The sequence below is a fragment of the Brassica rapa genome, chromosome A01 (assembly GCF_000309985.2).
Source record: "Brassica rapa cultivar Chiifu-401-42 chromosome A01, CAAS_Brap_v3.01, whole genome shotgun sequence".
NCBI classification, from domain to species: Eukaryota; Viridiplantae; Streptophyta; class Magnoliopsida; order Brassicales; family Brassicaceae; genus Brassica; species Brassica rapa.
This window is the reverse complement of record NC_024795.2, coordinates 14321638-14337202: the sequence shown is the minus strand read 5'-3', so window position 1 is coordinate 14337202 and position 15565 is coordinate 14321638. Positions and strand designations below refer to the sequence as shown.

The 15565-nt window shown below is 35.7% G+C and overlaps 1 protein-coding gene across 2 annotated transcripts; it reads left to right on the top strand.

Annotated features, from left to right (window-relative positions):
• Window positions 1–1044: 1044 nt before the first annotated feature.
• On the top strand, window positions 1045–10913 carry LOC103874590. 2 transcript variants are annotated; one of them, XM_033278787.1, is made up of 3 exons: window positions 1045–4266; window positions 4375–7367; window positions 7774–10913. In XM_033278787.1, exon 3 carries the CDS (start codon window positions 9092–9094, stop codon window positions 10874–10876), a length of 1785 nt encoding a protein of 594 aa, XP_033134678.1. In that variant the 5' UTR covers window positions 1045–4266; window positions 4375–7367; window positions 7774–9091; the 3' UTR covers window positions 10877–10913. The 2 variants fall into 2 exon arrangements, with proteins under 2 accessions (XP_033134678.1, XP_033134677.1); XM_033278786.1 differs by having other exon boundaries at window positions 1045–7367.
• The last annotated feature ends 4652 nt before the right edge of the window (window positions 10914–15565 follow it).

Below are 15565 nucleotides of genomic sequence, written 5' to 3'. Positions count from 1 at the left end.
CATGTATACCAAGCCCCAATCAATTAAGCAATACACTTGCTCACCACTCCATTAACTGCTTTAAAACTTATAAACCATTTAATCTAGATTTATTCCAAGACCAAAATATATTGTGTAATACTAGAGTCTTTGTGGATTCAATCCCTAAGTACTACATCCCTACCTCTTATTTGAGAAAGTAATTCACTCTTTAGGGTAATTTGAGTGATATCAAAAATACACACAATGAACATCAACCCAAAATATGTACGAGTGCTACAAGAAATCAGTGGCCACAAAAAACAAATTAAACCATACACAGATGAGAAACACGAAAAGTATGAAACTTTAATAGCAAAATCGATGACATAAATCAAAAAGAATAAAACTTTGATAACATAGAATCCTAAATTATTCACATAAACTAAAATCGAAACCACAAGTCTAGGGCTGGGCAAATAAACTAAATCCGAAAATCCGAACCAAACCCGATCCGATAAAAATGAATCCGAACAGATCCAAACCCGACATAAATACCGAATGGATCTTGTTTTTTGATATTTTGGGTTATGGGTATTATCCGAACCAAACCCGGACCTAAATGGATATCCGACAGAACCCGAAACATTTAAAATCACAAAAAAAAATTCTACCAAATATGATCTTAATTTTTAATATGTATCCAAAATACTTTAAGATATTATTAAAATTCTAAAATAATTATCTATTACATGAAGGTTGATGGTGGAATGTGGCGGTTGAAGCCTGAAGTTTTTAGATTTTGGTTTTGTTTTCATTGAATAATGTTTCTCATTTCATGAGAACTCACTTTTTGTTTTATGATTTCATTTATCTGGTTTTCTTTCTATCACTAACTATGTTTATCTTTCGCTTGATTTTGAATGATCACGTTTGATGTTTTTTCTTATTTTTGAATCAATTTTACTTATGTTTTGGCTATTGAAATATGCACAAATCATGTATTTTAAATCCGAAGAACCGATTTCATGTATGTTTTAGTTACAAAATATGTACAAATGGGGTATTTTAAAACCGAAGAACCGATTGGGACCCGAACCCGAAAGTACAATGGGTTATACCGGTTTTTTGAAGATTTACTAACCCTGACCCGAACCCGATAGAATCCGAACCGGTCCCAAACCGAACTTTTATATAACCCGAATGGGACTGATTTTGATAAATCCAAAAAACTAAAATCCGAATGGATAAAAGCGAAACCCGATTGGGACCCCGAATGCCCATGCCTACACAGGTCCTTATACAAACCTGAAATTCTCGACTTCTTTGCTTGAAACTAGAGCTGAGAGAGTGTATTGCAGAGTGGTGAGGCACGAGCTTGAGTTTCCGGTGAGGTACGAGCTTTAATTTTTGCGAGTTACTTAAGAACGAGACTTAAAGTGCGCACGACTGAGACTTCGATTAAGAAGAAGAAGAACACCGGCAGGGTCCTAGCGGAAAGAAGGAACACCGGCGGAGTCTTAGCGGGAAGAAGGAACACCGGCGACGGCGACCTCTGACAAACCAGTGACTTCGAATCGTCTTTTCTCTCTCTTTTTTTTTTAAGGAGGAGGTGAAAAAGGATGTGTAATTAGGGTTCCATACACACGATTTGGGGATAAAACAGTTTTGCCGCTTTTGTTTTTTCTTTTTAAGTTTTAAATTTTAAAATAATTAAATTAACATAAATCATTTTGGATTTAGATTAGGGGTTTAATTAGATTTACAGAAAAAAATTATGCTAAGTGGACAACTTATACTTCATTTTATGGCATAGGGACAATGTACATATATTATTTTGTTCTATATTTCCAATTTTCCCTTTTATCTTTGTAACCAATTATTCACCGTGGTTGGACTTTTGACAATTTCTTTTAGGAAGAACCAAAAAAGACAAAGTGCGCACGACTGAGACTTCGATTAAGAAGAAGAAGAACACCGGCAGGGTCCTAGCGGAAAGAAGGAACACCGGCGGAGTCTTAGCGGGAAGAAGGAACACCGGCGACGGCGACCTCTGACAAACCAGTGACTTCGAATCGTCTTTTCTCTCTCTTTTTTTTTAAGGAGGAGGTGAAAAAGGATGTGTAATTAGGGTTCCATACACACGATTTGGGGATAAAACAGTTTTGCCGCTTTTGTTTTTTCTTTTTAAGTTTTAAATTTTAAAATAATTAAATTAACATAAATCATTTTGGATTTAGATTAGGGGTTTAATTAGATTTACAGAAAAAAATTATGCTAAGTGGACAACTTATACTTCATTTTATGGCATAGGGACAATGTACATATATTATTTTGTTCTATATTTCCAATTTTCCCTTTTATCTTTGTAACCAATTATTCACCGTGGTTGGACTTTTGACAATTTCTTTTAGGAAGAACCAAAAAAGACAAAGCGTGGACAATAAACCTAAAATGGATTTTTCTCAGCATTATAAATTTCTTCTTTTTTCGGTTTCTCAAGGTTTTGTATTTTTGCTTATATTTTAATGAGAACTGTTCTACCTACCGTATGTTTAGATAAGCACATGAAATGGAAGAAGGAAAAAGAAATGGAGGACTTCGGAAATGCATGAAACCATATATATGTTTCTTCCGGTTTTGATATTTTTTTGGCTTTCATCTTTTAATGATCTGTAGTGGATTATATCTTTAGTTTTGACATGCACTTTGATAGTACAAACAGGAAAATGATAATATAGAGACTGAATAAGCTTTAATACAGTTGAGAATAAAGAAAATTAACATTGCTCAAATTCTCGAAAAAATTGGGAGCTTCATACAGACCCAAGTTGTTATGCTACTTTTCCTGCATTTGCTTATAGTTTAGGAAGCATTACAATATGCCTATCAAGTCTAAGTTCTTCATCAGTTATGCTTTTTCTGTCGGTTTCTAACTTGCTATAATCAGGAAAAAATATAGCTCAAGGAACTCAGTAACCAATTCAAACAACGCTTGATCATGTGAGATTGAGAATAACTAGAACCTATCCTGTTTATGTGTTTACTATACACTGAAAAGTTTATACACTCATACGAATATAATGTTTCACACATGATGCAGATTGACAAGAACATATTTGGCATGAGGAGATCAGGAGTTGTGTGTTTGGTCATTTTCTATAATCACAGATATGCAGCAAATCAAGAGCTACATGTCACAACTATACACAGAAAAATAATTCACAAAATAAATGAGGCACTGAGGTATATGGGTAATCAGAAGAAATCTTTTTTTTTGGGTCAAATCAGAAGAAATCTTTTATGTAATCTGATTTCCAGCTTAGAGATTTTTCTTAAATTTAAGCTTCTTATAAACCAAACTAATTCTAACCTTTAAAATTAAATTAGTTCATATATATTAAACCATTGACGCAATTTAATCCTAAAAATCCCTATTTGTTCGCTTCCAAATCAAAATTTGGGAAAGCATTATATGCAATGTATCAAAAAATAGGAAACAATATTGACCATTATATTTGACCATAAACTTAAGCGGATCAAATTGATTAAATTGACTAATTATTTTTATGTCAACATTTATGATGATTTCTTAATCAAAAAGTCTTGGTGCTTAATTTAAGGGATTGCATGTAACTTAAAATAGACTTCCTTTTTGAACGTATTGGACAATCAGTCAAGATTTCGTTTACAATATAAATCTTATAGTCCCAGATGACATGTTCTTTATACGACATATAACTCCCAACTTAGTGAGTCATGTATCAAATAAAACGAAAAATGAGTATGTTATTATTAAATTATGAAAGTCTAGATATTAATATATATTGATATGTGTTTCATATACGTGCCATAATTAAGTTGACACTATATCCCCTATATATTAAAGGAGAAGCATTTTTTAAGGCTTTCCTTAATTATCTCTTAGTTATTTTTTCAAAGATGCATGAGAAGGCTTCATTCTCTTTTTTGCTTACGTGTCGCGCTCCCATCGATTCTCACAAAATCATTTAATGTGAAACCATTAAATGTTTCCTTATTTGATGATTTTTTTTTGCAAGCTCCTTTTCCATGTCTTTAAGCAGTCGACGTTTTTTTATTTTTGTCAGACCGACTACAGAGTCCTTGAGCAGTCGACGTTCCATGTCCTTGATACTAGGCGCATCGATGGGTATCGAAAGCATAGAAGAAGACGATATGAGGGTGATCGACGTTCTTTACTAAGGTTATAAAGAAAAAGATTTTGTAAAGCAGGCGCATCGACGATCTGAATCCCCATCGAAAAGAAAAAAAGAGAAGAAATGGAAGGTTTGATTCTATTTTTGTACAAAGCCATGGTCATGTATAAAAGAGAAGGAAGCTTTTCGTCAGTTTTTCTCAGCGATCATCATTCTCATCAACTTCCGGTTACTACAGGATACTTCCTGGCGACTCCTCTGGTATATTTCGAACGTCAGACCTCAGGTGATTTCGGACTGACCGTCTTGGATTGCTTAAAACGACGCCTTCTTCACCATCTCGCTTGCCCACTAGGAACATCACGAAACGTACGTAAGGAGTGTTCTTGAAAATACTATTTACATAAAGAGATACGAATCTTTCTTGACGTGTCCTCTTATCCTAACGTATATTTCTTAGGAATAACTACCCAAGGACTTAATAGAGTGATTTTATATTATGATCTTGATTTTTAATTTGATATTATTAGGGACGTTCAAATACGTTCTACCCAGATTTTCCAATTGTTCTGAAGACTCAGAAGTAATATATTTATTGACTATTAGAAATTTTGTTTTAAGTTGTAGACCTTTTATTATCTACATAACAATTCGTGTGTTTCAGGGTTCTGTTCTGATAGCTGGTAGTTCTGTGCATGGCTCTAAGTTTAATCTGAAGACAGCTGCTAAACGTGAAGGATCCCATATCGAAAGTTTAGAGGCAGCTATCTACGAGGGAACTGTTAACAAATATCGACATTCGGATTCGATTAAGAAAGTGAAGACTGAAAATAGTGGCTGAAGAATTATTGGAAACCTGTCTACGATGAAGATAGGCTTTTCTCTTTTATTGTTATAAGTATTTTAATTGTTTTAATCTTCGTATTATGCTTGGTTTTTGGGTTCTGTTTAACAATTTTGGAAGTCTGAAGTGTTTTATTTTTTAACCTTTTTACGTACTCTAAGCATATGTTGGTCGTTTTTAATATAATCACTCTTATCATATTTTGTCTGATCGGGTCGATTGGTTGAAGTTATCTAATATATTTGGGCAATATAAAATACCTTAAAAAGAATCATTATTTCTGTAAAGTTTATTTTCCATGGATATAGTCTATAGCTTTGTAAATATGAATATATCCCTTTTATAAAATATCCTATACAAATTGTTATAGCACATACTATATACAAGTACAATAAACAGAAGAGAGCAAATATATTTTGTCCTCTTTAAAATCAAATATAATATTATTGTACGTGCATTTTATTTGATCCTCAGATTCCTCAAATAGAGAATTATTTTTTTAATCAATGTGAGTATAAAATTATTTTAAATTTGATATAGTTACTATATGTTAACAGATATGATTTTTTTTTTTACTTTCAGGATTCAATTCCGTGCATTTTGATTAAACTTCAAAAAAAAATTAGACTATAATTTCTTATCGTATCAATTAATTATGTTATTTTGGTTTTTATATTAAAACAAATTATGTGTTTTAAAGGGTGGAATCACATGCAATTTTTTTTCTCTTAATTTTTTTTATATAATAAAAATAACTATATTTTATTTATTTAAGGTAGTTATAGTATTACTTTTCAAATGTTATTGTTCCACTAAAAAACCAGAAATTCCGGTGTTTTTCACTTTCTCTTCAAATATATATTTATGTCTTACAAAATCATAGTATATAATTTAAAATAATGATACATATGCTTCATCCCGCGCAAGGCGCGGGTTACTACCTAGTAAAAGTAGTAAAACAAAGACACGACACATTATCCACATTCACCAGAACACCTATTTTGTGGACAGTAGAAAGATCTACATAATATAATTTTCAATCTTTAGGTATTAAAAATAATATAATTATTTGTAAAACTATTTTTTTGTAGACAGTGAACCATATCAACTATATAATATAATTATTTTGTATATAGTTATAAACATAATATAATTATATTTTTTGACAAACAGTATGACCATATCAACTATATACTATAATTATTTTGTATATATTTATATAACTATATAATTTAGTTTATATATGTGCGGTTTATGCAGACATTGTAAACACGTTTTAGAAACATAACCATGATAAAGAATCGTTGATGCATCTAACGATTACAAATGTCTACTAAGGTTGGTAATACATGTAATTATGCTAAAATAGGGCTTTTAATTAAAACTTAAAAGTTAAAAGTGTGAGAAAAGCTCTTGTGATGACACATAGGAAATGAAATTTTGGTTAATAACACATGAGGATAAAGTTAGTTTATGAAAATTTTTCTCTTTTAATAAAAAGCGAATGTAGATAAAATTGGCTTATTGGAGGGATTTGAGAGTTTATCAAATTTTCATATTATATTTAGAATTTATAAAAATGATATAAAATTCAAGTTTATTGATTTAATCATTTATATAGATTTTCAAAATATCACCTCTTGTGGTAGTATATAAATTTTAAATAGACTATTCAATTCTTTCTACTTGATCACCAAATAAATTACTGAAAGAAGAAAATACAAATAATACATGGAATTAATTGTTAAGTTATTATATATTTGATAAAATAATATATATATATATATAATATTTTAAAGGATAAAATATTATTTAAATAATCTTAATGTTAAAATGTAACTTCAAATGACTTTAAAGTTTAGAACAGTAATTTTGCAAAACGACTCAATTCTCATATTTCATTGAATTTATTATCTATTCAAATTCTAACTCCCTGGTCCAAATCATTAATGCTAAGTTCTCATATTCAGATCTCCTTTTGTTATTAACTGCATATATGTTACCAAATTTAGGTAAACTAGTTACATAATGCATATGCAAAAAGTCGTTATGTAAGAAAATCGGTCAAAGCAATAAAAGTAATAAAGACCATATCTTTTTGAACATAATTAAGACCATATTTTTTCTTATGTGTATATATATTCAGTACATTTTTCTTAATCATATATGCACATAAGAAAAAGTTTAAGAAATATGAATATGAAGAAATGCATTTTATTGATGATGATGGTATCAATAATAATTTTGACCATGGAAAGAAAAGTAGAAGGCACTGCATGCATGACCAAATGTTTGTTCTTGTGCGGACTTTTCTTTCAACATCCAGTAGCATGCGAAGACAAATGTGAGCTCAAATGCCATCCACCTCTTTCATCTCAATCATCACAGTAATGGCCTCTTTCCTTATTCTATTGAGTTTGATTACTTTTTGTTGTGTGTTGGTCAGTTCCTGTTTAAAATTGTTTTTTTTCTTTGACTAATTGTTCAGAATTATTTATTGTTAAACTATTATGACTGTTTTTAAGAGATTTAAAGAGAAACAGTTATTATTGTTTTTAAGAGATTTTTCTATCTTCCAGTTTTGAAAATTCAATATATATGCTACATGTATAACAGTCATGAATGTTTTTTTTTTTTGTGTGTGTTTTACGCAATCATTACTCATCAACAAGTAAATATACATACCAACTTAAATAGTTGCATTTAATAACCATACAAATATGCATGCATTTTATTATGTTAGTGGCATGTGTGCATAGAAAAGCTGACATCTTTTATATGGGGAAATTGCAGGATGGAGACTATAGGAATGAGAAACATAAGAGGATAAATATATCAAGCAAATAATTATGATATTTGTTAGAACGTTTTTTATTTACGCTCGCTATGTTCCTAACTCTATACACATATGAATGTTTAAAAAAAAAAAGAACTCTATACATTAATAAAAGGACAGGGCTGATGATATTGGATCTCAAAAAAAAAAATTGTTGCGTACCAAAATATTTAACATTTAACTAATAATCTTAAAAACGAAATTTTATGGTTTAGGTGGTTTTATTCAATGATGTATTTTAATAGAGTATACATCTAAACAAAATTTCATGTTTTTCGAATGATGATTATAAACTATATTTTAAAATCTAGTATTATTCAATAAATGATTTAAATCTAGTTTTTTTAATCTAGTGTTTATTCAACTTTTAAGGATTTTTTTTTTAATGTTTTGGATTGATTTCAAATTATCTTTTATGGAATATCATGAATAAATGATTGAATTTAAAATCCAATGTATACTGCAGAGATTTTAGAATCTATCAACATAAATTTATTTAAAATTAATTTGATAGATTACAAATAATTAATAATTAATTTTAAATCACTAGTATTTGCATTGCATAACCGTTAAAAATTATAATTTAATATATATACACATAACAAAACCATGGTTATAATATTCTGTATATACTATGTAATATTACAAATCCTATCCATTGATTCATTTCATCTTCATCTTCATCTTTCTTTTTCTTCTTTTGTTTATTTTTGCTTCTCCGTCATATTTTATTTAATCTATGCTTTCAATATAAATATGATTAACTGAAAAATATATTAAAAAACATACACATTTTTTGCATATGATATATTTTAAAAAATTAAACGGACATGAATTTTTCACAAATCTATACTATACCTCCTCTTCCTACTCTTAACATTGCATTGTTGATATAATGTAATTTTATACAAAAAAAAACGATTTTTCGGAACCCTAGCCGCTCTAAGGCGATCTGAAGGCGACGGCAAGACCTAAGGTCGAGACCTTCTTTGGGTGTCGATCTCCCTCTGATCTATACGTTCTTTGACGTTAGATTGGCCATCATCTTCTTCTCTCTCGTCTGTGGAAGCTTTTCATTCGAAGTGGAGCTGTTTTCATCGTGACGTCTTTCGCAAGGTAGCTGCTCTGGTTTCATACGAACCTGGATCCTGCACTCGCCGGGCTCTGCATCGTCACTTCCGATATATAAATCGGTTTCACGATCATTTGAATCAAGTCTGATCATTTGAATCACGGATCTCTTTTAGACCTGTGAACCAACCTCCATATCATCGTATGGGGTCATCTTACATAACGCGTTCTAGCCATAAGGCGGCCATGAAAGGCAAGGGTATCCTCTACGAGGATGACGACGCACCGATCAAACTGATGGACCAGGATGATACACTGATTGCTAGCAAATTTAGTTTATCACTTATTGGGAAGGTGCTCAATCCAAAGAAACAAAATGTCGAGAAGTTACTTCGGAAAATGCCATCACAATGGGGTATGGAAGATCGCATTACGGCCAATGATTTGGGCAATGGGAAGTTCCTGCTTAATTTTACGTCGGAAGAGGATCTCAACTCTGTTCTTCGACAGGGTCCTTTTCATTTCAACTTTTGTATGTTTGTGCTGGTAAGATGGGAACCCATTGTTCATGATGATTATCCGTGGATTGTTCCCTTTATGGTTCAAGTGATTGGTATCCCTTTGCATCTCTGGACGGACATAAATCTCAGAAACATTGGTGCGCGATTAGGCCATGTTCATGTTGATACTCTGGAAGTAGCTGAGGGCCGTATGCTTGTTGATGTGGATTCTCGGAAACCACTAAAATTTTCAAGGAAAGTGGAGTCGAAAGATGGAGATGAAGTCACTATCGAGATCAAATATGAGAAGTTATTTAAACACTGCTCTACATGTGGTATGCTTACGCATGAGAAGGATCATTGTCCTTCTGTGGATATGCGATCGCGCCTTCAGCCTCAATCAGACCGTCCTGGTATCTTTACGCGAATGCAAGCTCCACAGGAGACAGCACAGCGTCATACCTTCCACAGAGAGCAGGGGCTAAAGCTAAATGAACGCCAGGCCTATGCTCCACGTCTGGAGTCCTCCGCCAGACAAGTTGCTCCTTCAAGGTATTATGAGGATGAGAGGAAATATGCGCCGAGGACACATCATCCTGCTGATCTTCATACTACACATTCAGATAGGATAATGCGACGTCGCAATGATCCTACTCGGGGTGATCGATATGGAGGTTCGAGAGCTTCTAAGGGTCCATATGACCGCAACAAGAGGCAGACGTGGCGAGAGAAAGCTGAGACTAATATGCGTCTAGTTACAACGTCACAACCCTCAGCGGCAACTGCAACAAGTTCTCGTCAGATTGTTCCATATGAGCAATCTTCCGGCATGAGTAACAATGATATAAATGGGATAGTGGGACAGACTGCGAGGGTAGGAGAGAGCAACAGCGCTAGAGGCGCTAAGAGATTGGCTAGCACCATCGTAACGCCGTCCCGAATTGACCGTAGTGATCATAACGATATGGAGGAGAATGTCACAAAGCGGGCAAAGGAGCTTACTCGTTCTCTCTCTTTCACGGACCTTAGTGACCATGAACCGGTAACCGCTGCTGGGGATAATCAGATTATTGGTGCACTGAATGATATGGAGATTGAGGATAATCAGGATGATGGAATGATGGAATGTGAAGGGATGGATGAGGACTTACTTGGTATAGACCTCAAAGATATGGAGGAGAGAGAGGCGCTCCAGGTTGTGAGCAAGGCAACGTCGGGGCATGTAACCTCAGGGAATGACACTAAGGTGTTGAAGAGCAGTCGACAAGGTACTAAGTTGAATGTCCCATTGGGCCTTCAGAATAAGAAGTTTGAGATTCTCCGTCGGGGATCTCCTCGGAAGCCTTCCTCTTCGTCTCAAGGAGCTCATACGGCTAGAGACTCGACTAGGTCAAGGAAACATAGTCAGAGTTCGAAGAAACAAAGAGGCAGTGTGTCCAAAGGTGATGGGTTGATGGGTACCAAAAACTCATCACAGGATTATAGATGAGGACGCTCAGTTGGAACTGTCGGGGGATTGGAAACGACCTCACAGTTCGACGCCTTACGGAGATGTGTCAGAAGCATCGCCCAGGATTTGTGTTTCTTTTTGAGACGAAGAATAAAAGGCCGCTGTTGCAGAACATTCAGACCAATTTAGGATTTGATCATTTATTTACTGTTGAGCCACTTGGTCTCAGCGGAGGTTTAGCTTTATTTTTTATGGATGAATTTCAAGTTAATGTTTTATTTTCGAATAACCGAATGATTGACATTGAGGCAGTCATTGATGGAATAAAAGTTTTTATGACGTTTGTTTATGGTGACCCTGTTTTGGAACGAAGAGATCAAGTTTGGGAACGTCTTACGCGTTTCTCAACAACTAGGACTGGACCTTGGTTCATGATTGGAGATTTTAATGAAATCACAGGGCATAATGAGAAGGAAGGAGGGAGACAGCGTTCAGATAGCTCGTTCCTATCCTTTAAGCAAATGCTTACAGATTGTGGGATGTTAGAGTTTTCTTTTACGGGGGACATGCTTTCATGGGTAGGGAAGAGAGCAGGACGTGTAACTGTTCGATGTCGTCTAGACAGAGCAGTAGGTAATGCTGATTGGCATGAGAAGTTCCCGCACTCTAATGTCAAGTACTTGAGACTATGGGGATCGGATCATCGTCCGATTCTTGCAGACATTCTGACAAAGCCAACGAGAAGATCAAAGAAATTCAAATTTGATAGGAGATGGCTAGACAATGAGGAACTGAGGCAAGTCATTCTTGAGGGATGGAAATCTCCTGATTTACCCCCCGATGCGAATATAATGGAACATATCTCTAGTTGTCGAAAAGCTTTGAGTGAGTGGAGGAGACAACACAACATCAATTCGGCAAAGCTAGTGGAGGAGTTAAAGGAGAAAGTTGGGGTTTATATGCAGACGACAATGCGACGACGGAGGAAATTGCAGCAGCGTTGAAGGAACTATCTGATGCTCTTAAGGCAGAAGAAATGTTCTGGAAACAGAAGAGTAGAGTATTCTGGCTGAGAGAGGGAGATAAAAATACCAAATTTTTTCATGCCTTAACGAAGCAAAGGAGAGCAAGGAACAAAATCACGCAGCTTCTGGATGCTAATGGTAATATAGTTGAGGATGAGGAAGGACTGGTAGCCATTGCTACTAGTTATTTTCGACAAATCTTTGAGTCATCTATACCAGAAGACATTGAAGAGGCGCTATCTGAAGTTCCTACGACGATCACAGGAACAATGAATGACAGTCTCACAGCTCCTGTTTCAGAATGGGAGATTAAATTAGCTCTCTTTGCTATGCATCCAGATAAGGCACCGGGACCAGATGGGATGACTGCGCTTTTTTACCAACAGTTTTGGGATATAGTCAAACAGGATCTAACTCTTATGGTGAATAAATTCCTGTTTGAAGGACATGTCGCCTATGGTCTGAATGATACAAACATATGCCTTATCCCAAAAACAACTAAGCCTAATGATATGGCTCAGTTCCGACCCATAAGCTTGTGCAATGTTAGCTACAAGATCGTCTCCAAGGTCTTATGCTAGAGACTAAAGAAAGTCTTGCCAGGTTTGATATCAGAAACCCAGTCAGCCTTTGTTGCTGGAAGACAGATTTCAGATAATATCATGATTGCTCAAGAGATGTTTCATGCCCTACGAACAAAACCGAGTGGACGTAATAAGAGGATGGCCATCAAGACAGATATGAGTAAGGCATATGATAGGATGGAATGGTCGTTTATCGAAGCTGTGATGCGTAAGATGGGATTCTCTGAGACATGGATCACCTGGATTATGAGGTGCATTACGTCGGTCAGATACAAAGTTCTAATGAATGGGCAGCCGAGAGGAAATATTGTTCCAGGTAGAGGCCTGCGTCAAGGAGATCCTTTGTCTCCTTTCATTTTTATTCTGTGCACGGAAGCGCTCGTTAGCCTTCTCAATCATGCAGAGAACCAAGGGAAGATAACGGGGATGCGTATTACACGCGCATGTCCTTCGGTATCCCACCTTCTCTTTGCTGATGATAGCCTTTTCTTCTGTAAGGCGGAGCCCCGTGAATGTGAAGAAGTAATGAAAGTAGTCAGGAAATATGGTAAAGCATCTGGCCAATGTATAAACTTTGACAAGTCCTCCTTACTCTTTGGTAAGAGGATTAACGCAGCCACCCGGCAAGAGGTTAAAGATACACTTGGAATACACAATGATGGAGGGATGGGAAAGTATTTGGGGATCCCAGAGGATATTAGTGGCTCTAAATGTAAACTTTTTGCATTTCTAAAGGAAAATCTGATGCACAGAGTCAATGGATGGACTGGTCGATGGCTCTCAAAAGGAGGAAAGGAAGTAATGATCAAATCCATTTTACTAGCTCTTCCGACATACGTGATGTCAACGTTTCTGCTCCCACTGGAGATCTGTGAAAACCTCGCTAGTGCCATTGTACAATTTTGGTGGAGCTCGAATCCTCCAAAAAGAGGAATACACTGGGCAAAATGGGACAAGGTTTGTCTACCTAAAGAAGAGGGCGGTATTGGCTTCCGGCTAATTCATGAGTTCAATCTAGCACTACTGGCAAAGCAATTATGGAGACTGGTCCAATACCCTGATTCACTGGTTGCCCGAGTATTAAGGGGGCGATATTATAGGATGACCTCGCCATTGAGAGCGACCTCTACTAGCAGCCCATCATATGTGTGGACAAGTATCTCCGCAGCAAGGAAGCTTTTACTGCTAGGGATCAGACATAAGATTCACTCTGGTTACGATGTCAGGGTGTGGGAGGATCCGTGGATTCCGACGACACCTGCTAGACCGGCTAGACCTATAGCCCCTGTGATGAACCTAAACATGAGAGTCAGTGACATCACTAATCAGGAATCAAAGGAGTGGGCTGTAGGACTAACAGATGATTATGTCCATCCTGATGATATACCTCTCATCCGCAGTATGGCTATAAGCTCTACTCACCGTCGAGATACTTTTTGTTGGAACTACACGAGAAATGGCCAATACACAGTCAAGTCTGGATACTGGGTTGCTCAGAACCTATTGGGGCAAGAAGAGGAAAAGGAAATATTAGAGCCAAGTATCACTAAACTTCAAGCCTTTGCTTGGAAGTTGAAAGCGCCAGGGAAGATATGCCATCTTATATGGCAATTGATCACAGGTCAGGTAGCAGTAACGAGGAATCTAGTAAGGCGTAATATGAGGTGTGATAATTATTGCCCAAAGTGTGGGGAAATAGAGGAATCTGTAACTCATGCAATATTTGAATGCCCTCCAGCCTTGCAAGTATGGTCTTTATCGGTAATTCCTACAAGTCCAGGTATATTCCCAGTGGCGAGCGTCTACACAAACATGGACTATCTTTTTTGGAGGAAAAATAATATCATTGTACCAGACCAAGACAGGGATCCTTATCCCTGGATAATATGGTATATTTGGAGGGCTCGCAATGATAAGCTTTTCAGGGGTATAGATAGAGATCCTTTGGAACTCGTCCGATACGAGAGTGAATGTCAAGCCTGGTTTAACGCAAATGAGACGATACCACAACAAATCCGGGCCAGCAATAATGATGCAAACCAAGTCTTAAGCTTGGGTAATATCTGCTTGCTAGATGGATCTTGGACAGCTTCTGATCGTTTTAGTGGATGTGGATGGGTCTGGATGGATAGTAGGGAGGACATACAACTTATGGGAACACGAAACTTCACTCGATGTGAATCAGCGTTGCATTCGGAGGTAGAAGCGCTGCGATGGGCGATGGAGAACATGCTTCAACACTCGCCGTGCCAGAGCTTTGGAACGGACTGCAAAGAGCTGATCGCAATGATAAATGAACCCCAGAAGTGGCCAAGATTTGCGACAGAGCTGGAGAAGATAGAGACGCTGCAGATTTGTTTTCCGGACTTCAAAATCACCCATGTACCACGTCTGCGCAATCAGTTTCCTGACTTTTTAGCTAAGACTGCTAGGAGCTTTCATAGGGAGTTACTTTTCATTGGTTGTTCTATTCCGGTCTGGTTACCCAGGCCACCTCAAGCTTGAGTAATAGAATGGCCGTTTGACGTCAAAAAAAAAAACATTGCATTGTTGATATGAATTCCTATTCTTTCTTCTTCCTCTACTCCTAATATTTTGTTGTTGAATTTGATTCAGATTATCTGTACTATTTATTTAATAAAAGAGTATAGTGTATTACATATGTATTAGCTTCTTTGTCATCCTCACATCCACATGATTTGAAGTATCTAAAATTGTCTCATTTATTGGATGTTACTGTTAAATAGCTATATTTTTTATTTTTCGGTCTTTTATGAATATAGAGTAAAATTACCCATATTGTTATCGATTAAGGGCAGTAAAATAAACCGTAAGATGGTTACACCAAGCTTAGTAGAGACCAGATTACACTTTAACAAGAAGAAGTTAACATCTGTTGTGAACAGCCACAAATTAAGCAAGAAGATAATAGAGAACAAAACGTATTGAGGCAAATACTCGTTTAAGGTTTCTTATTATCGTGTGAATGAATAATCTTACAAACTCTTAGACCCATATTTATAGCAGCCTCAAAAAATCCGATTTCCTTTTTCCTTTAGGAATAAATACTTATCTAGAAATAGTAAATTTCTTAATGAAGGGCATACCATACCACGGAG

Coding starts and splice junctions, on each gene's coding strand:
- LOC103874590 (XM_033278787.1), top strand. CDS start 9,092: ATGGGGTCATCTTACATAACGCGTTCTAGCCATAAGGCGGCCATGAAA.